The sequence below is a fragment of the Topomyia yanbarensis genome, chromosome 2 (assembly GCF_030247195.1).
Source record: "Topomyia yanbarensis strain Yona2022 chromosome 2, ASM3024719v1, whole genome shotgun sequence".
Classification (NCBI taxonomy): Eukaryota; Metazoa; Arthropoda; class Insecta; order Diptera; family Culicidae; genus Topomyia; species Topomyia yanbarensis.
The window spans coordinates 344,888,172-344,914,247 of record NC_080671.1 but is presented as its reverse complement, the minus strand read 5'-3'; the positions used below and the strand labels follow the sequence as shown (position 1 = coordinate 344,914,247).

Below are 26,076 nucleotides of genomic sequence, written 5' to 3'. Positions count from 1 at the left end.
ACCCATATTGATGGTGGTTCTCACTATTTTGTGGTAACCGGAAGTCGCCATCTTGGATTTCAAAATGGCGGTGAAAGTCAATTTTCGATGTCTGTCCCTTTCAAATGACACCCATATTGATGGTGGTTCTCACTATTTTGTGGTAACCGGAAGTCGCTATTTTGGATTTCAAAATGGCGGTGAAAGTCAATTTTCGATGTTTGCTCACCATTCCCTTTCAAATGACACCCATATTGATGGTGGTTCTCACTATTTTGTGGTAACCGGATGTCGCCATCTTGGATTTCAAAATGGCGGTGAAAGTCAATTTTCGGTGTCTGCTCACCATTCCCTTTCAAATGACACCCATATTGATGGTGGTTCTCACTATTTTGTGGTAACCGGAAGTCGCTATCTTGGATTTCAAAATGGCGGTGAAAGTCAATTTTCGATGTCTGCTCACCATTCCCTTTCAAATGACACCCATATTGATGGTGGTTCTCACTTTTTTGTGGTAACCGGAAGTCGCCATCTTAGATTTCAAAATGGCGGTGGTGGTCAATTTTCGGTGTCTGCTCACCATCCCCTTTCAAATGACACCCATATTGATGGTGGTTCTCACTATTTTGTGGTAACCGGAAGTCGCCATCTTGGATTTCAAAATGGCGGAAATGGTCAATTTTCGGTGTCTGTTGATCATCCTCTTTCAAATGACACCCATATTGATGGTGGTTCTCACTATTTTATGGTAACCGGAAGTCGCCATCTTGGATTTCAAAATGGCGGTGAAAGTCAATTTTTGATGTCTGCTCACCATTCCCTTTTAAATGACACCCATATTGATGGTGGTTCTCACTATTTTGTGGTAACCGGAAGTCGCCATCTTGGATTTCAAAATGGCGGTGGTGATCAATTTTCGGTGTCTGCTCACCATCCCCTTTCAAATGACACCCATATTGATGGTGGTTCTCACTATTTTGTGGTAACCGGAAGTCGCCATCTTGGATTTCAAAATGGCGGAAATGGTCAATTTTCGGTGTCTGTTGATCATCTCTTTCAAATGACACCCATATTGATGGTGGTTCTCACTATTTTATGGTAACCGGAAGTCGCCATCTTGGATTTCAAAATGGCGGTGAAAGTCAATTTTCGATGTCTGCTCACCATTCCCTTTCAAATGACACCCATATTGATGGTGGTTCTCACTATTTTGTGGTAACCGGAAGTCGCCATCTTGGATTTCAAAATGGCGGTGAAGGTCAATTTTCGATGTCTGCTCACCATCCTCTTTCAAATGACACCCATATTGATGGTGGTTCTCACTATTTTGTGGTAACCGGAAGTCGCCATCTTGGATTTCAAAATGGCGGTGAAAGTCAATTTTCGATGTCTGTTCCTTTCAAATGACACCCATATTGATGGTGGTTCTCACTATTTTGTGGTAACCGGAAGTCGCTATCTTGGATTTCAAAATGGCGGTGGTGGTCAATTTTCGATGTCTGCTCACCATTCCCTTTCAAATGACACCCATATTGATGGTGGTTCTCACTATTTTGTGGTAACCGGAAGTCGCTATCTTGGATTTCAAAATGGCGGTGAAAGTCAATTTTCGATGTCTGCTCACCATTCCCTTTCAAATGACATCCATATTGATGGTGGTTCTCACTATTTTGTGGTAACCGGAAGTCACCATCTTGGATTTCAAAATGGCGGTGAAAGTCAATTTTCGATGTCTGCTCACCATTCCCTTTCAAATGACACCCATATTGATGGTGTTCTCACTATTTTGTGGTAACCGGAAGTCGCCATCTTGGAATTCAAAATGGCGGTAATGGTCAATTTTCGGTGTCTGTTGATCATCCTCTTTCAAATGACACCCATATTGATGGTGGTTCTCACTATTTTATGGTAACCGGAAGTCGCCATCTTGGATTTCAAAATGGCGGTGAAAGTCAATTTTTGATGTCTGCTCACCATTCCCTTTTAAATGACACCCATATTGATGGTGGTTCTCACTATTTTGTGGTAACCGGAAGTCGCCATCTTGGATTTCAAAATGGCGGTGGTGATCAATTTTCGGTGTCTGCTCACCATCCCCTTTCAAATGACACCCATATTGATGGTGGTTCTCACTATTTTGTGGTAACCGGAAGTCGCCATCTTGGATTTCAAAATGGCGGAAATGGTCAATTTTCGGTGTCTGTTGATCATCTCTTTCAAATGACACCCATATTGATGGTGGTTCTCACTATTTTATGGTAACCGGAAGTCGCCATCTTGGATTTCAAAATGGCGGTGAAAGTCAATTTTCGATGTCTGCTCACCATTCCCTTTCAAATGACACCCATATTGATGGTGGTTCTCACTATTTTGTGGTAACCGGAAGTCGCCATCTTGGATTTCAAAATGGCGGTGAAGGTCAATTTTCGATGTCTGCTCACCATCCTCTTTCAAATGACACCCATATTGATGGTGGTTCTCACTATTTTGTGGTAACCGGAAGTCGCCATCTTGGATTTCAAAATGGCGGTGAAAGTCAATTTTCGATGTCTGTTCCTTTCAAATGACACCCATATTGATGGTGGTTCTCACTATTTTGTGGTAACCGGAAGTCGCTATCTTGGATTTCAAAATGGCGGTGGTGGTCAATTTTCGATGTCTGCTCACCATTCCCTTTCAAATGACACCCATATTGATGGTGGTTCTCACTATTTTGTGGTAACCGGAAGTCGCTATCTTGGATTTCAAAATGGCGGTGAAAGTCAATTTTCGATGTCTGCTCACCATTCCCTTTCAAATGACATCCATATTGATGGTGGTTCTCACTATTTTGTGGTAACCGGAAGTCACCATCTTGGATTTCAAAATGGCGGTGAAAGTCAATTTTCGATGTCTGCTCACCATTCCCTTTCAAATGACACCCATATTGATGGTGTTCTCACTATTTTGTGGTAACCGGAAGTCGCCATCTTGGAATTCAAAATGGCGGTAATGGTCAATTTTCGGTGTCTGTTGATCATCCTCTTTCAAATGACACCCATATTGATGGTGGTTCTCACTATTTTATGGTAACCGGAAGTCGCCATCTTGGATTTCAAAATGGCGGTGGTGGTCAATTTTCGGTGTCTGCTCACCATCTCCTTTTAAATGACACCCATATTGATGGTGGTTCTCACTATTTTGTGGTAACCGGAAGTCGCCTTCTTGGATTTCAAAATGGCGGAAATGGTCAATTTTCGGTGTCTGTTGATCATCCTCTTTCAAATGACACCCATATTGATGGTGGTTCTCACTATTTTATGGTAACCGGAAGTCGCCATCTTGGATTTCAAAATGGCGGTGGTGGTCAATTTTCGGTGTCTGCTCACCATCCCCTTTCAAATGACACCCATATTGATGGTGGTTCTCACTACTTTGTGGGAACCGGAAGTCGCCATGTTGGATTTCAAAATGGCGGCAATCGTCAATTTCCGATGCCTATTGACCTATACGGATCCTATATTACACGATTTCTAAGGCATCGAAAAATTTAATAAAATTTCATTTCCCACAAATCCGAATAAGAAAATTCTGATTCTTTTCTTAGCGCAAAAATGGGTTAATATTCTATACCAGTCTTGCCCTGAAAATTTTGTCGAACCATTTTTGCGCGAATTAATATTTGATCCACTTTTGCCTGAGGTGTGATGACTATACCATTTCTGATCTAACAGAATATTTTAACCCACTTTTGCTCTGAACAAAATTTTAACCCACTCTTACTCTCAGCCTCTCAAATGTTGTTCCAAAGACGAGGAAACCGGCGGTGTTGTCTTTTGCTCTCAGCCGACAGCAACCGGGAAATCACAGCAGACCACAATGATGATAATGTGCTCAATACCCAGAATAGTAACAATAGTAAATGCTCTTATAAGCATAGGGTTACCTCTCGCTGCATTTGATTTTATAGTATGTTTGAGTGAATGCGGTATTCGGGCTAATGACATTCGGGCTAGTGGTCTCTTCGGGTTTATGGCATTCGGATAACTGGTTTATTCTGGTTAATGACATTCGGGTAAATGATCCATTTGGGTAAATGGTTTTCGGGTGAACGTCATTCGGGTAAATGACTCTCGGGTGAATGACATTCGAGTGAATGTTATAGAACCCTATAATTATATTCATGTATTCATAATTATGCCAAACGACCCTTATGTCAAACTACCATTATGCCAAATGACCATTATGCCAAATGACCATTATGCCAAATGAACATTATGACAAATGAACATTATACCAATCGAAAGCATCCCAGGTAACCAATAAGCATGCCAAAAATTTTTAAACGGTTTTTTTGAATGCTGACTAACAACAGTTATGCATAACGGATGCTAATATACTGCAAGAAGCATCTGAAATGCAAATTTTATGCTGCTTTACTGCATACACTAATGCTTGTTGGTTACCTGGGATGTGTTACTGCTGTTATGAATGCCAACATAATGCCAAACAAACTTATGCCAAAGGACGTGCTCCCGTGCGAGCGTTGGTATATGGCATCTTTTCCTCTGATTAAGAGCCCCATGCCATAAACCAGTCGCGAGGTAACAATTGCGGACCCAATTTGCAGTAAAAGGGCCGTTGACCACGTGGAACTTTGGTTCTAATCCATTTCAAATTATTCAGCCTAGACTCGCATGCATTTTTCGTCAGATTACAATGCGTTTTAAAATTGAGTGATCGGTTGATAGTAACGCCGAGAGTTCTCTAAGTCGTGTTTGTGTTGGAACGGCTAAACCATCTATCTATATCGACTGCTTGGGTTCATGGCGGGCGTTAGAGCTGCAATAGGAGATGCTGGATTTCGTTACAGATATTGGAAATCCAGCACTTCTCGAACATTTCTCAACGGCTTTTCCTGCGGACTGTAGTTTCAGATGGTTTTTCTGCCCCCATACTACGAGTAGGATATCTTCGGCATACGCGGTGCTCGTCACGGTCGGGTAATGACATCTCCAACTCCTCAAAGTGTATGTCAATTCAACAACTAGATATGAAGGCATGTTATCTTTTATCAAAACGTCCGTTTTAGTTTGCTAGTCAACCGTCTATTGACTATTGTTAATGAGATTGGAAACAGTCAACATTTTCCCAGCTGACAGTCCTGTACTCCTTCGTTGAACCAAACAACATACCCAAGCTTAAAAGAGTCGAAAACTAGCAGGACCTACATGATCAATCCACTTGTGCGTAGGAACACACATCCACCAATTAGTTATGAAGACATCCGTTGCAACGAGAATGGACCATGCTAGACGAAGGCCATAGTCCCAGTACCAACCCGTCCCATTTCAGCAAAATATATGCTTGTGCCTGTTCCTAACTCTGAAAGTCCCATTTAATCCGAGATCACTGATTGGTTTATAACAAGAAACATCATCCTACTCAGACCAAACAATACGTATTTCCCCTGCATATCAAACTCCCCAGGTATCAGTTCCTAGCTTATCAAACTGAACGAAGCAAAAATATAGTTTGTGCAGTGGCTTATCAGTTTGGCAGTACCAGGGGGAACTTGGCCGTATACCCACTGTTCTACTGCCGATGTGGAAAAGGAGGACTGTCAGGGAATCCAGGATCTAATTCACATTCTGGTAGTAAGAAAAGTGTGAAGTCGTCGACGGAAAATGTTGATCGGAAGGTTAGAATTCAATAATACCAACCTGCTTCGTTGAACCGAGTTCAGATCAACCTAATTGGTTTATGCATTCCGTAGGCTCGATGATTTGGATCCAGATACTGGAAATTGCGAAGCGTCTTCTCAGGAACATATACGGACTATCAATTTCACCAACAAGGAGTTTAGTCACAGGCACGGTTTGTGCAATCGGTAGCTTCTGCTCGAGTGTTTAGATATGTAAAAGGCGGCAACGGTCTGTATATGGTGGTAGATTCAGGGGGTCTGGCTGCGGGAACTAACGGAGAGCATACCTTATGATTTTTTTCTGTATAGTCTCGATCCTAGCAGTCCAGTTTCTGTGGAAAGGGCGGCGTGACTTCACTGTCCAGGATAATACCTATGTCTTGATGTGCCGTATGTGTTTGAGGAAGCACACTATCTGGGTGACTGGGTTCAACTTCCGCTGGTATGAGATAGTGATATTTGTCTATACTTTACATCAGCAAGTTCGACGAACAACACCGAACGAAAATGTCCAGAATACACTGAAGTTCCAAGCAGTCCAGTATGTTGTTAATAAGCTTGAATAATTTTGCATCGTCTGCATAGATTAAACTGCAGTTTGGTGTCAGTAGCAAAGCAGCATCATTAATGTAGATTGAGAAGAGAAGCGGTCCAAAGTTGCTACCATGTGGAAGCGTCTGTTAGTTTACACTGGATTTCGACCAACGGCCGCAAATAGCATTGTGTGAATTTAGTAATTTAATGAATGTTGGCCTCGTAACCACATGCACCAAGATCGAAGTCTCCTTTCCGCCTGTACAGGTTAGCACAGTGTTTTCTTCTTTGCTTTCTCTTGTTTCCGCTGAACGTTATTCAGCTCTGCATCGGTTATCGATTAGGGGACATCAGAAACCTACACTCCTATCAGCAGTGTTGACAGTGTTTCCAACATTTCTTTCTCCGTGCAGCTCTGGGGATCCCTGTCTCTGCGAACAATCAGCAGTGCAAGTTTTGTTACTGTTCGACTGCTAATCCCGTTTTCGGTGAGAACCATGGCTCTGTAAACTTAGCCGTCCTTGCTTTTGACGACTTAGATTATTCGACTTCTCAACCATCCATTTCGTTTGTTCTCCTCGACCACAATACCTAAATCTTCTGATTCAAAGGGTTTGAGGGCTTCTAACCATTACGTCCGCCTAGTGAGGGTATTCGCGTACCCAACGCCGGCAAAATTGGTCTGCGCAAGCACCCAGCTATCCCGAAGAGTCGCTCCTTCATTCATCAGCTGTGTCGTACACTGCACCACACCACGAGATCCGTATAGCTGAAAGTTCGGGGTCAGGGCTTCTTGGTCAATATCGTCGCGGGGAGTTTCCAGAACTTCACTTGAATGACGCGGATATTCTGCGTTGGTTCCATTGCACCTTTCACTGAGCAAACTAATCGCTTCCAGAGTTCACCCATGTGAGAGGCAGATGAGGGTTGAAGTGCCAGCTAGTTTTCGAATTAGTAAACGTTACTATGCAATATTCATGAATTAGTTGAATCTGTTTCGTCAGTAGGTTGTTAGCTCCTAGGGAACAGGTTCCATTAAATGAGTAAAACTCCTCTGGAGATTCTCTACATGTAAAAAAAAGAAAGAGATCCAATGAACCTCATAATATCTATTTCGTGTGACGATTTCCTCAATTTGACGCACGAAAAAGAATCTTTGGGACAAACTTGAAGAAATATTAGAAAATGTGTACGCTAGTAAATCGGTTTCGTCCTTAAGGTTTATAAAACATCAGTTTGTGCAGCTCACCATTAGCGGACCTTCGACGAATCGATTCGCAGAACTTTGTCAACTAACCCGATTATTACAAATTCCACCTTAAGTACCCGTAACATACCAGCCACTAACAACAACGAATTCTTTCTTCCTCTTTCAGAAAAACGCACCACCACCGAAGCCAATTCTCCAATTTCACCTAGCAACGCCCTGTTGACCCAGCAGCAACAGCAGCAGCCATCTCCTCTCAGCGCAAACGCCAACATCACCACCGGCGGCGGCGGCGGCGATATGGGTAACTGCGAAATCTGTGGCAAACCGGAACTGCGCAACAAGATGAAGCGTAAACGGTTCTGCAGCGCCGATTGCGCCCGAGCGGCCAAGCAGAACTCCACCGACCAGGTAACGTCGCCAACGCACAACGGTACCATCGAATCGCACCCGACCAGTACCGGCAATGGACTGGATCATTCTGGATCGGTAACGGGCACCGGTAACCCGGTTGCACCTTCCAACATTAAACTGGAACGGTTGGAACCGATGGAACAATCTCCATCGATTCATCCGCCTCAGTTTGCCGCGACACCGGTGGAAACGGGTGCGGCTACCGTTCCGGTGGCACCGAGCCCGGCTGCTGAGGAAACCTCCCTGGTTATGAAGTGGTCCGTGCAGGATGTGCGTGATTTTATCAAGAATCTGCCCGGTTTCGGCAGTTATGCGGAAAACTTTGCCGAACAGGAAATCGACGGTGAGGCTTTGATGCTGTTGGAGGAGAAGCATCTGATCAACGAGACAATGAACATGAAGGTTGGGCCGGCAGTTAAGTTTTTGGCCAAGGTACGATCGATGATTGCCAGTACCAGTCCGGCGGAAGGGCAACAACAATCCCAACAGCAACAGCAGCAGCACCATCACCATCATCACCATCATCAGCAGCAATCGTAAAGCGGCTGTACTGGGTTGGTTGCAACTGTGATTTGATGGGACCCTATCCTCAGTGTTTGGTTATTATTTTTTATGCATAGACTGTAATTTAGTTTGTTTGACTACTGTGAATGTTATTCTGTAAATAGCAGATTATTTTTTAGAACTTAACAGCTTTAATGTGTACTGAATTCAAACCGCTTATATTCGCATTGTAGAGTAGAGCAATCAAATGGTAGATTAAGTACTAAGTTTACAGCATTAGCGTCATCTTTCAGGCGGTCACTAAAACTAATTTATTGTAGCAAAATGTCCTTAAGAACGCAATTTAAGCTCCCCATACAGCAAAACGCTGCATAAAAAACTAAATTCTAAGATAAGAAAAGTTTCAATTGTACATATAGTTTACGCATTCTCTCAATTCCGTAGTTCGCTGGGCAGTAGTTTCGGAAGAGTATAGTTTCTGCCTCAGCAGAACGATTTAATTATTCAGAAGAAAGCTAATATAAGAAACTACTACTATTCATGGTAAGTTAGAATATTCGTATGTGGAAGCAAAACATTGCCAAATTTTTGATAAACACAAATTGTGCTTCGAAGAAAAGCGGCAGAGCTGTTTAACCTGTCGCTGAGCAATCATACTATTTTTTCTGTAGTACTAGCATTTCATAAAAACCATGCGAATGTAATTCTCTTGGAATATAAAATAAACAATTGACATAAACAACTTGCGTTTTTACTGTTATCCATAAATTAATGTTCTGGAAATTGTATAGGGGAACTGTTGGCAAAATGATCAGGGGGGATGAGGGTGGTTAAATAAGTAGCCAAATCAAGCCAATATTTGTTAAATTCAGATCAGATTTCACAGAAACTTTACCTGCCAAGTACTTAATGGGAAACCATTTCATTTGGTAAAACACTGTCGAACATGATATAAATATGATAAAAACCAAAATCAGCATTCATGAGATGTTAAATTCGGCACCTAGAATATGAGGTCTTTTGAGGTGAAATTTTACCTTTCTTCTGAAAATGGGATTACATCATAGTAATTCAACCTATTATAGGGGCCCGAGGATGTCGGAGAGTCCGTCTAAGTTCCGGCAAATCAGCGCAATGGCGCACTTGGTGGCGGCGATGTCGACTTCGGTGGCGAGTGCCCATCGGCCGACTGCGTTGATGGCAGCCTACAGATATATTCTTGTGCGCGGGATCGTCTTTCCGAGGGCCACTAATATGATGTCGTCCGCGTACACGAAGACGTAGACACCCCCTGGCAGCGCGGCGAAGAGCGAATTCATCCTCACTAAGAAGGAAGGACGCCTTCGCGCTTGACTGTGTTGTAAGCTTTTGCTACGTCGAGTATGGTAATATCAGCGTGGGTGCCTTCGGACCTTGCTCTGTCTAATACTTCTCCGTTGGCTCCGGTACCAACTCCCTTCCGGAAGGTGAATTGGCATGGGTCGAGTAGTTTCTCGCCTTCCAGCCACATGGTCAGTCGCCGGTTAACCATCCTCTCCAGTATTTTAGCAGTGCGTGACAGCAGACTGATTGGCCTGAAGTCACTCGGGGCACGGGTACCCTGGCATTTTTTGGGAATCGGGACTACGTAGGCTAGTTTTCATTCCTCTGGGCAGGACCCGCGTTCTCAGATAGTATTAAAAGAGTCTAGAAGGGCTCTTTTGCCTCTGTGCATCGGGTAACCAATCCTGTCAGAGCCGTCCGTCTTTCCTCGTGCGTTAGTGACGTTAGCGACGGCAAGTTCAGCTCCGGTAAAAGGTCTGTTGTAGGTGGCTGCGGAGTCTGGCGTGAAGGTCGTAGGAGAGGCTTCGAGTCTGCTTTTTTGCTGTGCGAATGCGGCTGGCAGGGCTTTGTCGGCGGATAACGATTCGAAGTGGCAGCCTATCTTTTTCGCGATTTCCTCGGGATCAGTAATGGTGGTGTCGTTGACCGCTAAAGAGTAGCCATTTTGTCTACGTTTGCCACTGAGCGCGTTGACCCGTCTCTACAGCTCCGTGGTTGAAGAGTCCGCGAAGTTCCTCCAGCTAGTTTCTTCAGCCGCTTGGATTGTTTTCCTCGCAGCGCTTCGGAGCGTTCTAAAGTTATCCGATCTTTGGTCTCGAAGGGGGTGATTGGGCGTTATGCGTAGCATGATGGGGAAGTGGTCACTCCAGGCGGTGTCGTTGGCCGTGGAACAGCCGCATATCCCAGCCATGGAACTGGAGGCGAAGGTGACGTCGAGGACGGAGGGGGTGTTGCCACGAATGAACCTGGTACTCGTCGATTTCCTCGATGAGTTTGACGATCTCGTTACCTCGGTGGCAGCACTTGTCCGAGCCCCAGGCCGTATGATGGGCGTTGAGGTCCCCTATGACGATGAATGGGGCGGGGACCTGGTTGATCAGGCTGGTTAGTTGGCTTCGTATGTTGGTAACCCCTTGTATAAGGTAGATGGATACAATGGAGCAGCTGATGAGGCTTGATATCCTCCTGGCGACCCTATTAGTTCCGTGTTGAGAGGGAGGTGCACCGACAGGAGTTCCTCCTTGATGCCTAATCCGATGGTTTGGTGGTTGTTGTTGTACCACTCGTATCTGTTTCCGAACTGTGGGGATGGGTCAATGCCGGTGTGCAAGTGGGTTTCTTGAATGGCGAGGCAGAGTGGTTCAGTGCGGGCGATTATGTTCTGTAGGTCACCTAGATTGTTCCTTAGGCCGTTGATGTTCCACTGGACGGAAAGCGTGGAATATTCTGAGCCGGTGTTGTTGGTCATCGACTGTACGATAGGCTACCTGGAAATGATTCTGAGCCGTACAACTGATCATGGTGGGAGTAGGGTGTGGTTAGACTTACCCGGCGGTGATCTGGGCTCCCTGCACCAGCAGCCGCCGAGAACTCGTTGGTGAGGACCGGTACATCCGCGGACAGGGCTGGTGCAGGGAAAGTGGCTTTCTGCCTGGACAGGAAGCTATCGGTTTCCTGTGCTTTGTTTGTGTTGAGGGGATGATTTTTGTGGTAGTTGTTGATGAGTGGTCTGGCCGAGGGAGATAGAGGAAGGCGTCCGCAGGTAGTATGTCGGTGGTTTTTGTGCTTTGCGTTGTGGGTAGGTTCGGGTATCGTTTACTGGAGCGTGTGATCAACCAAACGTCAGCAGTTCGATCATTCCTTGAAAAAGAGTGTGGCGCTGAATTGTTCTTGTCGGTTGGAATGGTGGTATGAACTTACCCGGAGGGTGGCCGGGTCCCCTGCACCGGCAACCGGCGAAGACTCGTCAGTGGGGTTCGGAACATCCGCGGACGAGGTCAGTGCAGAGGAGGGGGCTTTTCCATAACGCTCCTTGGCCTGCCCCTGTTGATCTCGGTGTATGGGCCGTTGGCTGGAGGTATGCTGGTTGGTTGACTCATTCGCTGGGTAGCTGGGTGCCAGGAGCAGCCGGCGACCGGACTGGTTGATCGTTGTTCGGTATTACTTGGCCTTAGGTCTGGTCTGTCGTAGTATAGGTTGTGGATGGTTGCTGTGATTGATATTGCGGCCCGGCTGTCGTCCGCTGGGGCTTCCGGGTAGATGCCATCCGGGAGAGACCGGTTCGCCGGTTAATGTATTGGTGTTGGTTGCGGTGGGTGTTGTTTGGGGTGGTTTTGCCTGGGGTTCGATGATCCCTTTGTGGAGATTTTCGAGCTGTGTGATTTTGGTGAGGTCAGGCGGACTGTCGAGCTGTACTGTGGCCCGCTAACTAGCGGTGCACGCGAGGCGACCGGCGTGGCCGCCGTGTTTGTCTGGGTTATTACGTGTGGTTCTATTAGTTTCACACCGACAGCCGCCGGAGGCTCGCCGTGGGTGCCGGTCCTTCACCTATCAGTGTGGGTGGTTTTGATGTAGGTTTATTCTTCATGTTTTCTCGTTTTTGTAGATTTGGTGAGCTTATATAGCTGTTCATTCGGAGATGTCGATAGCTGACTCCGGGCTGATGAGCCTGCTAGGTTTTATCGTTGTGCGTTGTGGTTTGGTGGTAATAGGCGATCTGGTAACCGTTCCGCTTCCGGTTCCAGTGTCTGGTGTGCGTTCGTCGTTGACTCGGCTAAACAGACTTCTGGATTTATCCATTTGCTGCTGTTCCCGGGTCTTCCGGCTTTTGTCGCAGCTTGGCCGGCTTTGGTTGCTGTCGGGGTTGGTCGGTTTCGTTGGGACGTTCGGATCTTTAGTGGTCATTCGTGGGGTGGCAGGTTTGGCGTACTGTTGTGGAGCTTTTGGTTGTGTGCTGGTGTCGGTTCCGAGGTTTTCTCGTAGCATTTGTGTTTGGAGGTCATGAATCGTCTTGCAAAATTGGGCCATTTCGTTGCGAAGGACTTTATTTTGGATCTTTTCATCCAGAAGTTGTTCTTTCAGTTTGGCTATGGCGTCTTTTTGCTCCATTTTTTTCTGAAGTTAGGCCTTAAGCTTTGCAATCTTGTCGCGAAGCAGCTGGACGGTTCGGTCCTTGGTGTCATTTTGCGGGTTAAGGCGTTCTCCCACCGCTTCGGGTGGGAACTTTGGGACTGACTAGAGCTCGTGCTTCGGGGAAGGATATCCCTCGTTCCGTTTTGATTCTGACGATATTCTTCTCCTTTTCGAATGTGGGGCAAATTCGATCCCTGGCGGAGTGACTCCCCTCGCAATTGACGGATTTACTCGGTTCTTTGCAAGGGTTTTCTCGTGATATTTCGTGTACCTGGCTGCAGTTTAGGCAAGTCTCTTGCTGTTTGCAGTTTTTTCTACCATTTCCGTACCTGCCGCACCGGTAGCATTACATCTGAGAGGGGTAGTACTTTCGTACCGCGATTCTTATCATTCCCATGTATATAAAATCTGGAAGATGGAAGCCGGAGAATGCTAGCACCAAGAGTGGTGTGTTCGTTGGTGTGCCGTTGACTTGATTATGCGGCGGACCACCATCACGTCCTGATTATTTAGGCCTTCGACTATTATCTCGGTGTCTATATTCTTGGTGTCTATATCAGAAACTAGCCCATGGGTTTTGTTGAGGTGTGGATGGTCGACAATTTCCACTCTGGAACCGTTAGCGAGCTGGGTGATATGGGTTTGCTTCTTGTAGATCCTGTTGCATGACGTGCACAGCACGTATTGCGATCCGCGCGTCTCTTTGGTGGCCTTGATGTCTTATTCGGATCTTCACCTATGGCATTCTTGAGGGTCACAAAAATCTCAAATGGGTTTTCCGCTAAACTAGAGAAATTCCTTTGTTCGTCCCTTACGGCCCGTAGGACTAGTGTTTGTTGGTCGATTTCGTCACCGTTATTTAGAAATCGGTGTACTCCGTGGCTCAGGGTGGGTCCCCCGAGAGGGGAGGGTCTATCTCCATCGCTTACCTCTTTTGGTGTGGTTTATAAGGTTGCCTTTGTTGCAACACCGCTAGCACCCCTCGACAAAAATGGTATCTGGTGGGTGTCGTCAGGACTCCGGCGAAGTCCGGACTTTTAGTTTGCCGAAAGGCGGCGACCGAGCTCGGATGCGATCACTTATGTGAAGTGCGCAGAGCTTAAGCTAAGATCGACCGATCACGACGATGTGTTTGTTGAATAAATAGTATTAATAAAATTGATCGCTCTTCATTTCATTAAAATCAAATATTTTCGTATTGGACAAGTGCTATACATTCATGTATGTAACCATTGATCAAATTGTCTATTATGCCTAACGTCTTTATGGGCCTAACGACCATTGTGCGTAACGTACGTATGTCTAACGTCCGTATGCATAACTTATTATGCCTAATGTGGTACACCCATTTTCTACAACGAGAAAAGTACCAACCCTTCCTGAATCAAACGCGACGCGCTTGATAATTCCCGACAGCATAACCTACCAAATATTGATGTAGGTTACAGTCACGTAGCCTCCGATAGTACATGTAGTGTCCTGACTGCTGATTTTAATAAACTTGTCAGCTACCATTAGTACCTGTTGGCACATCGAAGTGTAATTATGTCAACGGTTAAGCTTGACCCCAACAATCGCGCATGTATTGAGCTGCCAGGTGGCTGTCAAATTCATTTTAATAGTAAAGCATCGGAAGAATACAGAATTAAGAAGGGAGAATCCCCGAGGCTCGTTGAGGAGCAATGTGAACAAGTGATCACGAATTGCAAGGAAGCTGGCTACGATATGTCAAATCTTCGCTATTTGGTTCTAGCGGCACTTCGCTACTTTCAGTACGACGTAACGATGGCAGCCCAAGCAATTCTTCGCAGTGCGAATGCATGCAAGAAACATAAACTTTATCGGTCCTTCGATGAACTGCGGCACGTGTTCGATGCGGGACTGGTGTGGTTCTTGCCAGCTCGAGGTCAAGATGGTTCCGTAGGGATTGTGGTGGAATCCGGTAGTATGTGCCTCCTCTTTCTTCGTCATTCAGAAGTAAATAATTTGGTACGTGATTGCAGAAAAGTGGGACCCATCCAAGATTCCACTGTTGGATCTGTGGGAAGCACTCAAAGTGGCCGCTCAGGCCACACTCATTGATGAAATGGTACACTTCGCTGGCGTTAAGATAATCGTGGATTTCGGCGGCATGAGCTGGGACCATTTCAAGGCGTACAGTTCAAAAACTTCCCAGCTCATTTTTGAATTGCAGCATTGCAAAATAACGCAATCATCAATCCACGTGGTCCACAATTCACCATTGCTCAGCGTGGGTCATTCAGTGCTAGCACCGCTTCTCGGAAAGGATTTGAGGGATAGGGTAAGTTTGTCGTTCGATGCTAAGTATTGGATCGGGTGTCATTGACTACATATTGGTTCCTCCGACAGTGCTTTTTCCATGGAACGGATTGGCTCTCGCTGGATAAACACATGAGCCTGGATTGCCTTCCGCCTAGATATGGTGGAACCGCTCCGGACTACAACCATGCGTTAGTGGGTGAACTGTTGGATACAATGAAGCACGTTTTTCCCGGTAAGTGTCAATTTCAGGGTAGTTTTGAGGCAATTTCAATACATCTTATCGGAATGAATAGAATGTCTGTTGCAGTCCACCTATCTGCTTGAAAAATTTTCGTTCTCATTAAACACGATTCGATGCCACACCAACAAAGAGTGTTCATTGAAGTTTTCAATGACAAGTTTGCTAGAAAATAACGACAATAGCGAAACTTTTCACACAAAATCAGCTCTACAGGTCGCTTGCCAAACTAGTATTTTTTCAACCTTTGTTTCTAAAAAACTCCGCATATTTTTCGCCTCACCAACACTGACTTCTTACCACATCATAAGTTAGAAAAATGGTCTTCTAACTAATTAATAAGGTCAGGAATTCGTTCAGTTCAGCCAGCAAATTGTATTCTTGAAGCGGGGGAAGCTTTGATTGTCTTACTGGTAAATCAGAAATTGTAGTAAATTGCCGTTGATAAGGGAAATTAGAATACCTTAATTTTAATTTTCGACATACACTTGTCACTCCCTCGAAGAAAAGTTCCTCTGAAAAACATGCTACCTTACTCCTAATTGATTAATACCATCATTATATTGTTTTCTTTGTTTCAGTTTTCAAACCATGAATCATCATATAGGCACCCAAAAGAACTGGAGCTCTACTCAAATCCACAATACATTTCGAGATCAATTCCATTAGGTGTTGATTGAAATGTCACCAACCTTCTAAAGTTTTAGACCCGTACTCAGTCGACGAAACACAAAGTATCTGCTGTGCAACTATTTTCCCCGTTTTATTGCAAAATATTTGGAATTTTTCTTTCGGTACCTCAGTAAACTTTTAATGGCAGCATGTCCAACAATTTAATTATAATTTATGTGGTGGACAGTGAAGAAGCTTCAAATTTGGCAATTGATGCGGAATTGGTAAGTAATTCGTTTTGGTGTGATTAAGAGTCGTCAAAACAATGTACCAGATGAAAGAAATTCCCAGTCACCGCCCAGGTCAGTGGCCATCGCTAGTGGACCAGCAGGCTGTACCGTTTTTTGGGTTTTGGCTTGAATGATGGGAAAGAGCACCAATGTCTAATTACACTACTGCCGCGGTAGAAATGCCTTTGCGTGTACCATCCACTTAGTCGCAAGTGGTGACTTAACGCCTGCAATGATCTTGATTAACTGTCTGATGCCAAAGTTTTGTTTCCAATTTCAACTATAGTTACTATATTCATAGTTAGGCGGAGACACTGAGCGGAGCCAATTGAACATGTCAAATGCCGGAGCCAATCGAGCATGACGTCACAAAACATGTTCTTTTTGGATGTATATGGAAAAGGTGTTGTGATTATGGTCAAAATTATTTTACTCTTTCCTTGTGTTATCGAGTGTAGAAAAAAGAAAATAACAAAAAAAATCTGTGACGCCAAGAGATATAGTATGAAATCATATCATCATATCTTCGAATTGGAATTCTCTATTTGTACATGTAAAGTTCTTACTCACGACGCTTGAACATTTGCATGGGATGTCAGTGTTTCCTTCCTAATATAAGAGCTGCCAGTTTTCCGGCTTTTGTGTCCGCCTAACTCTGTATATAGTAACTCTAATTTCAACTTGTTGATAAAAAACCAAAAGGGTAAGGGATCATCCATAAATGACGTAGCATTATATGGTGGAGGGGGGAGTTTTGTATTTTGTGATGATGTGTGACGACAGGGGAGTAGGGGGTCATGTAATGCTACGTAACTTTACCCGTTTCATCTAACTAACATCGTTTTTTATTTTTTTAAATTTTTTACGGGATCAAGGGGAGGGGGAGGTTTACCGTCAAGCTACGTAATTACCAGGGAGGGTATTTAGGGGTTTGTGACGAAATGCTACGATGGGGAAGGGGGGGTGTTAAAAATCACTCAAATATGCTACGTCATTTATGGATGATCCCTAACATGACGTCATATTACAAGAACGTTGATTTGATTGTAAAAGAATGAGCAAAACACGTTCGAAATAAGAACGGGAAGGGCTTTAGATAGAATCGCATCAGAGAAAGTGCGCTGTGTTGCCTTTTGTTTACTGTTATTGTCGTTTTTTGATGACATTTCAAGTGATTTTGACGTTGTCAAACTTACCCCAATCAATCGGTGGAAAAACATTAGAGAAGAGACAACAGATTTCTTGTTTTTCTTAATTTTCTTTGCTAAGCGCAGCAGCGCCGGATTGACGCTAGCTTCAAAAAACGGAGACACAATTTGTGTTCCTGAGCAAACCCCCTGAACTAGGAATTTGCTCAGGAACACAAATTGTGTCTCCGTTTTTGAGCTAGCTTCGATCCGACGCTAGCTTAGTACGTTAACTAAGTTAGTGTCGGATTCTGATGAAATTCTATAACTAATACTTTTCATAATTAATTCATCGTACCTTAACCAAGAATTGACAAATCTTGCAGCATGTTTTTATTGTTGCCTCACTTGACAATATGTGTGTGTGTGACATTTATTTAATTTATATAAAATGTTGATGTGCACCTTAAAATCACTCGGGGCCCTTGGGCACTATTGAACGATGGGGTCCTTACAGTGGAACAGGCGTAAACAGATTAAGAGTAAAGTGAATGTGATTAAGCGTCACATCGCTGAGATGAAATCAGCATATCGTATTTTACCTCAATGGTTCCAAAATGGCACATTTTGAAATGACAATTGAAAAGATAAGAAAACAATTGAAGGTTCGAAATATGCGTTACGTTTTGCCTTTCTCATATAAAGAAAGGCTATGCAATCACTGTAAAAATCGACTTTTTAACCGAGGCCCGAAGGGCCGAGTGTCATACACCATTTTATTCAGTTCGTCGAGATCGGCAAATGTCTGTGTGTATGTATGTGTGTGTATGTGTGTGTATGTGTGTGTGTCATTTAAACTCACAATTTTTTCAGAGATGGCTGAACCGATTTTCGAAAACTTAGTTTCATCTGAAAGGTATAAAGCTCCCATAAGCTGCTATTGAATTTTTAGTTGATCCGACTTCCGGTTCCGGAGTTACGGGTTGAAGAGTGCGGTCACACAGCAAATTCCCATATAAACTGGTACCACCATGATGTTAAAATGATGTAAACCATATTAAAATTCATGTAACATAGTTTGCAGATCTGGATCACTAATGATCAATTAAAGCAGCTTTGACCACATTGGCCACCTATAACGGTTCATGACGCCCCCGGGGAACCCGCCAAGTTCCTAAGCTAATATCACACCCATTCCCCAACGAATTCTCTACCGATTTTTACAAACTTGATTTCAAATGAAAGATACAGTAATACCATTGACTGCTGCTGAAGTTCATTCGGTTCTGACTCTTGCTTCCGGAGTTACAGGGGTGTTAGTAACGATACACTGGAATTTCCCATATAAATCGATACAATCGTAATACCTCAGAGGCTAAAAACTATTGAAATGGTCACCAAATTACTTCTATTCGCAGATCTAGATCACTGATTGCCAATCAAACATTCTTTGAATATATTGTCCACTTTCGACCATTCCGGAAGTCCGGAATTCCGGGCATATTCCACAATTACAGTCACATCGGTTCTTCGGTGATGACTGAACCGATTTTCTCAAACCAAGTCTCAAATGGAAGGCAAAATATGCAGTTGAGTATTGCGACATCTTGTTCCGGAATACGAGTTGAAGAGTATGGTTACAAAACAAAATTTCTTGATTTGTCCACATCGGTTTCTCGGAATTTTCTAAACCGATTTTGACAAACTTGATTTTAAATGAAAGGTCCATCAGCTGCTGTTGAATTTTGTGTAGATCCGAGTTCTGGTTCCTGAATTACAGGGTGATACGTACGATCACGCAGCAAATCCTGATTCTAACGAATTCTGCGATGAATGTAAAAAGGTTAATTTTTTTCCAAAATGTAAACACAACTGTTGAATTTGTAGATCTACACACTTAATTTTTTTGCCGAAGTCAGCAAAACCAAAATGCCGAGAATCAAACAGCCGACTGTTCAGCAATAGTCTCGGTAAATGAAAACTCACATATAAATAACTGAAATCTCGGTAATTTGATTGTACTCAGAACTGTCAAACTTTGCCGCAGGCTCAGTTTAATTTCAACTGATATTTACGGTAAATCTAAAAAGAAAATGTTTACTATGTTTGGCTATTGAATATTTTTCTTTAAAATCTAATACCGACTTTCGGAATTTAAACAATAACATCGAACACTTTTTATTTCCACTGTTAGTTATTTTTTATTGAGAACTCAAGGCATCAATCAAATCATCGTTGAACTGAGACCACGATATGAAGCACTTTCTGCCGCTCTCGAGTCTCTCTCCTCCTTTAACGACAGGGTTATGCTATCTTTGCAGCTGTCAGTTTCACTGGATATCTAAAAATTAAGAAAGTATTAATATGTTAATTTACTCAATAATTGGAGAATACGGAGAATTTTTATTGACTCCTCCTCGATTTCCAAGTGCTGTTTAGCATTCACAGTCCATCTTTGAACTGTTAATTTTTAAACACACTTTCAAGAACTCTTACGCCGCGTGTGAAACGAAAAAAAATGGCGGATCTAATGAATGACAACCAGTGTACCGTTTTACGACAATGAGGTATGCTGACCGAGGTTCTTGATAAAATTGCTGGTGTTCTCGGTATTTTAGTTTCTGAATTCTCGTTAAAACGCTTTCGATGACGATTGTTCGGTAAAATCAACTAACGATTTTCGGAAATGTTCAGAAAACACGGAAATGTCAGCAATTTTTTGTATTACACCGGATTCTGTTTTTGCACGCACTTGTTTTGCACGGTTTTTTTTTTGCACGACTTTTTTTGCACGGTTTTGCAAAATAATGCGATTTTTATGTATAAAATACCTATTTCGATATACAAGTTTAATGATTTGATCATCCCGTGAAAAAAAAAACCGTGCAAAAAAAAAATCCGTGTTATTACGAGAATCCGTGCAAAAAAAATCCGTGTTATTTTGAGAAACCGTGCAAAAAAAATCCGTGTTATTTCGAGAAACCGTGCAAAAAAAAATCCGTGTTATTTCGAGAAACCGGGCAAAAAAAAATTAATAGGCATTTAGTAACGGCAGCTGAAAATAAATGGCATTGGATATTTGCAATGCAAATGGGGATGATCTACCAATGTGTAAAAATCGCGTATTTTTCAATTTTAGGAAATGAGTTGATATTCAAAATTCAAGTTATGGTAGTTGAAAATCAATAATGTTGGGCAATGGTTTTTATAGGATTGTATGCTTTTTAGATATCATCAAATAATATTCCGATTCATATATCACATCGCATTGGCAATGGAGCAATTGGTATATGGCCAAGTTCCCCCGGGTAGTGCCACTATACAAAGTATATTATTTTTGCTTGTTCAGTTTGATAAGCTAGAAACTGATAGCGGAGATTTTAATATGCAGGGATACGCAATACGTATTGTTTGGTCTGAGTAGATAACGACTGATGTTTCTTTTTACCAACCCATTGGTGATCTCTGATTAAATAGAGCTTTCAAAGAGTTAGGGACAGGCACAAGTCTATTTTTTTACTGAGATGGGACAAGTTGGTGCTGGACCTGTGGCCTTCGTCTGGTATGATCCATTCTCGTTGGTACGGATGTGTTCATGACTGGTTTGTGGATGAGTGGTTCTACTTACAAGTGAATTGATCACTTCGCTTGGGTGGAGATATATGTGAATTCTGCTAGCTGTCGAGCTTGGATATGTTAGCTGGTTCCAAGAAGATGTGCAGGACTGGCACCTACGAGAATGTTGATTGTTTCACTCGAGTTTTGGTTCTTGGAAATAACAAATCGCTTCCTCGGTGTGATATGTTCGAGTTGAATGCTCAGTGGTATAAATGTGCATTCGGTTCGAGCAGATTGAGTCGTTTGGAGGATTGGTGGTCTCTGAGAGCAGATGCGAATAACTCTGAAGTATCCAATAAAGGGAGATTGTATCTGTGGACAGGGCCGGCGGAAAGCATGGGTAGTATAGGTAGTACTACCCACTCGAAATTAATCGAGTGAGTAATTACCCACTCGAAATTTTGAACCATTTCAAAAAAAATTGATGTGCAACGCATGTATCTCGCACTACACACATTTGAAAACATCGATATACCACAATTCCATTTGCATAAACGAACGTGACTTAATGTGAATGTAATGTAAGCGTGTGCATTGCGAAAAGGGAAAAAATCATTACTAATAGACCCCTCACCCTATGCTGTCTACCCACTCGGGCGTAAAGTGTTTCGCCGCTCCTGTCTGTGGAACTGAAAAATATTGTCACTACTCTAGCTTATTGGTACATCATAACAACTACCAATATCGACTATTTAGAACAGAAATTTTCAAATGTTATAAGATCGAGAAGAAATATAGCACAGTTGTAGTGAATAAAGTATTTGCGAATAAGGGCCAATACTGCTGGCATCTTTTATCATATTTATTAATAGTCGATTGATCCGCTTCAGACCTAGGAGACGAAAGAAAAGAATAGGAACAAGACAAAAGGCGGTTCTAATGCTAAATCACGGTGTTCCTAAAACCGTTATTAACAAAAAATGACCATAAATTTGTCAAACGACATTCGAAAGATACAGTATCCAAGCATCTTCTCAGTGAATTTCAAAATGATCCATCGAGGGATTCGAGAGAAATTGCAATTTGAAGTTTTATGACACGTTTCATAAGGCTACCAGCAAACACCCACGGGTTTGGTCCTATCTCTACAAACAAATTTTTTTGTCTACTTATTTAGTACATGGCATTCGAAAGATATAGTAATCAAGTATATCTCCTGCAAGTTTGAAAATATTTCATTGACGGAATCGAAATTTATAACGGTTTGGATGTGGTATGCGGTCATAGATGGGTTTTCTATTAGACTTCACGCGTGAATCCATGTTTGTCCATTGACTATTTAGATCGTTTATACGTGCCGCGGTTTTTAAAGGAAAACCTGACCATTTAATTACATAAATATAATGTACAAAAGGTGTTATTTATATGGTGCACTGAAAAATATGAAAATAGGGTTGTCTACCAAACGTTAAATATAATGTGAAAACTAAAAAATGATTAAAAGTTGGAATGTTTACTTCAAAAGGCCATATCTCAATGGTTTGTTGACCGATTCTAATTATTTTTTCATTATTGAACAGGTAAACGTTTCATTGTTAATTTACATTAAGAAGAATATAAAACAGAGTCATCTACATCAATAAATAGGCGATATAGTTGATCTCAACTATATGTATTATCGTTATTTAGTGAATATTTTTGTTTTCAAAATAGCGGCATATCCATTTTCATATACTAGTTGATTGCAATTGCTGTATAAACATCTGGATGCCAAATTCTCATGATAAGTTCAATTTGACAATAAAACTGACAATAGTTGGAGATATGAGCAGATGAACTTGTACTAATAACATCGCCTTTGACCAGTTTCAACATCTCTCAACCCAACCAGCGATTGTACAAAATTTCCAACCAAAACCGTATCATAACATAAATTGATCTGAATCAGCAAATACCTTCATATTTTTTAAATTTATGGTTTTATTTTTCCATCATTTGTAGTTTGTGTTCGTTGCATTCAACTAATGTATAGGTCATCGTTTTGAATACAAAGATATTCACTAAATAGTGATAATACATATAATTGAGGATAATTATGTTGTCTATTGTTTGAAGTAGGCAACTCTATTTTATATTCTTCTTAATGAAAATTAACGATGAAACGCCTACTTGTTCAATAATGAAAAAATAATTAGAATCGGTCAACAAACCATTGAAATATGGCCTTTTGAAGTAAACATTCCGACTTTTATCCATTTTTTTAATTTACGCATTATATTTAACGTTTGGTAGACAACCCTATTTTCATATTTTTTCAGTGAACCATAAAAATAACACCTTTTGTACATTATGTTTATGTACATAAATGGTCAGGTTTTCCTTTAAAATCCGCGGCACGTATAAACGATCTAAATAGTCAACGGACAAACATGGATTCACGCTTGAAGTCTGGTAGAAAACCCATCTATGACCGCATACCACATCCAAACCGTTATAAATTTCGATTCCGTCAATGAAATATTTTCAAACTTGCAGGAGATTTTTTTTTATCTTAAAATACGTTTATTTAGGCCCAAATGCTGTAGCTTAACGAGGCCGATAATTCATTTTTTTTAATATTACATGTCACATGTTAGTGGGGGAAGGGAAAGCCGTATTTAGGGGCGGCTTGCTCCCCTCTTATGTAAGTAAAGGAAAAAGGTAGGAAGTGGGATACATATTGTGTAATTGACATCGTCGTTTGCTGATTGATCATTGTGGCGGATATGCACACTTTGTTGTAGTGTTGTAGTTTCCAGCCTGTAATCGCAGGGGCGAGGGGAGGGTCGATATTTCGGATAATTATTGGCACTCTATATCATCTGCATGTGCGGTATGTCATGATGTTCTGGATAGACGGTTATCAAGAAGAGTGTGCACCGAAGACTCGTGAAGCAATGCCATATTGTAGATACAGGGATGGGTTAGTGAGATTCTACTGTGAATGAGAGAGGGTAAAATGTATTAAACTTGGACATCAATGGTTTTCAAAAAGATATAGATAAGAAAAATATAGGGGTGGTCACGGCTTGCCAGGACGTCCCGGACTGGCACATAGGGTGATCTACCTCGGGCCCGAAGGGAATCTATTAGTTGGGACCTGGCAACACAGTACTCTGCGCACAGCCAAACAACATGCTCGATGTCGTGATAGCCGTTCTCACAAACACAATGATTATTTTCAGCAAGCCCTATACGACGGAGATGCGCGTCAAACGAGTAATGGTTGGACATGATCCTTGACATCGTACGAATAAAGTCCCGGTTCACATCCAACCCCTTAAACCAAGCATTCGTTGATACCTTCGGGATAATGGAATGTAGCCACCGTCCCAGATGCCCATTGCTCCATGAGGTTTGCCAACTATCGAGCGTCCTCTGACGAGAGATACTGAAAAATTCGTTGAAGCAAATTGGTCTTTCGTAAGTGTCGCCTTCTAATGCGCCCACCTTGGCTAAAGAGTCCGCCTTCTCATTGCCCGCAATAGAACAATGTGACGGGACCCAAACCAAGGTAATCTGGTAAGATTTTTCAGATAAAGCACTCAGATATTCCCGTATTTTCCCCAGGAAATACGGTGAGTGCTTTCCAGGCTTCGCCGCACGGATGGCCTCAATGGAGCTGAGACTATCCGAAACGATGAAGTAATGGTCTGAGGGCAGGGTGTCAATGATCCCGAGAGTATACTGAATGGCAGCTAATTCTGCGACGTAAATTGAAGCAGGATCATTGAGTTTGAATGAGGCAGCAAGATTTTCGTTGAAGATACCGAAGCCTGTGGACCCGTCGAGAATTGATCCGTCAGTGTAGAACATTTTGGCGCAGTCGACTTGATGGTATTTGTTATAGAAAATATTTGGGACCACTTGTGGGCGAATATGATCCGGAATTCCATAAATCTCTTCCTTCATGGATGTATCGAAAAATACAGTTGGATCAGAAGTATCTAAGAGATGAGCACGGTTGACGTTATATGTAGATGAATTGATGTTCTGTGCCATGTAATCGAAGTACAAGGACATGACTCGGGTCTGAGAATTAAGCTCGACAAGCTTTTCGCAATTTGCAATCACCAATGGGTTCAGAATATCGCATCGAATGAGCAATCGATATGAGAGGTCCCAGAATCGATTTTTCAGCGGAAGAACGCCCGCCAGCACTTCGAGACTCATCGTATGGGTCGAGTGCATGTAACCCAAGGCAATACGCAAGCAACGATACTGGATTCGCTCCAGTTTGATGAAGTGTATGTTCGCAGCGGAGCGAAAGCAGAAACATCCGTACTCCAACACTGATAATATCGTTGTTTGGTACAACCTGATTAGGTCTCCTGGATGGGCACCCCACCATGTTCCAGTTATTGTACGGAAAAAGTTGATCCTTTGTTGGCACTTCTGTTTCAGATACCTAATGTGACATCCCCAGGTACCTTTAGAGTCGAACCATACCCCGAGATATTTGAATGTTGAAGCCTGAGCAATAGTTTGATCCATTAATTGAAGCTGTAGTTGCGCTGGTTCACGCTTTCTAGAAAATACGACTAGCTCAGTTTTCTCCGTGGAGAACTCGATACCCAGTTGGAGAGCCCATGCAGACAAATTGTCCAAGGTATCTTGCAGTGGTCCTTGCAAGTCGACGGCTTTAGGACCTGTAATAGAGACCACACCGTCATCTGCAAGCTGCCTTAGCGTGCAGGAATTGACAAGACATTCGTCAATGTCATTCACGTAAAAATTGTAGAGGAGAGGGCTTAGACATGAGCCCTAGGGAAGGCCCATGTAGCTAAATCGTGATGTCGATAAATCGCCATGCGAGAAATGCATTTGTTTTTCAGACAACAGGTTTAGTAAAAAGTTATTTAAAATTGGCGAAAGACCATGCTGGTGCAACTTCTCATAAAGAATGTTGATCGAAACTGAATCGAAAGCCCCCTTAATATCCAAGAATACTGATGCCATCTGCTCTTTGTTAGCATATGCCATTTGAATTTCTGTTGAGAGCAACGCAAGGCAATCGTTCGTCCCTTTGCCTTTGCGGAAGCCAAATTGTGTATCTGACAGTAAGCCATTTGTTTCGACCCAATTGTCGAGCCGAAACAGGATCATTTTCTCGAACAACTTCCGGATACAGGACAGCATTGCAATCGGACGAT

At 42.7% G+C, this 26,076-nt stretch overlaps 2 protein-coding genes and 1 long non-coding RNA gene across 5 annotated transcripts in view; 2 read left to right on the top strand and 1 right to left on the bottom strand.

The window, feature by feature from the left end:
* The window catches only part of LOC131684136 (polyhomeotic-proximal chromatin protein-like), a 138,813-nt gene extending 129,756 nt beyond the window's left edge, over nucleotides 1–9,057 (top strand). For both annotated transcript variants that reach the window (XM_058966720.1, XM_058966719.1), the window contains exon 9: nucleotides 7,573–9,057. In XM_058966720.1, the coding sequence (XP_058822703.1) occupies nucleotides 7,573–8,357 (785 nt within the window). In that variant the 3' untranslated portion in view covers nucleotides 8,358–9,057. The remainder of the gene's footprint in view (nucleotides 1–7,572) is intronic.
* Nucleotides 9,058–14,321: 5,264 nt separating this feature from the next.
* LOC131680658 (alpha-tocopherol transfer protein-like) lies at nucleotides 14,322–15,892 on the top strand. The gene is made up of 4 exons (XM_058961370.1): nucleotides 14,322–14,721; nucleotides 14,780–15,078; nucleotides 15,147–15,291; nucleotides 15,879–15,892. Exons 1-4 carry the CDS (start codon nucleotides 14,322–14,324, stop codon nucleotides 15,890–15,892), a joined length of 858 nt encoding a protein of 285 aa, XP_058817353.1.
* A 3,648-nt stretch (nucleotides 15,893–19,540) lies between these two features.
* The window catches only part of LOC131684141 (uncharacterized), a 93,514-nt gene continuing 86,978 nt past the window's right edge, over nucleotides 19,541–26,076 (bottom strand). For both annotated transcript variants that reach the window (XR_009304623.1, XR_009304624.1), the window contains one exon: nucleotides 19,541–19,667. This is a non-coding gene — a long non-coding RNA (uncharacterized LOC131684141). The remainder of the gene's footprint in view (nucleotides 19,668–26,076) is intronic.

Coding starts and splice junctions, on each gene's coding strand:
- LOC131680658 (XM_058961370.1), top strand. CDS start 14,322: ATGTCAACGGTTAAGCTTGACCCCAACAATCGCGCATGTATTGAGCTG. Junction 14,722..14,779: donor GATTGTGGTGGAATCCGGTA/GTATGTGCCTCC, acceptor ACGTGATTGCAG/AAAAGTGGGACCCATCCAAG. Junction 15,079..15,146: donor GAAAGGATTTGAGGGATAGG/GTAAGTTTGTCG, acceptor TTCCTCCGACAG/TGCTTTTTCCATGGAACGGA.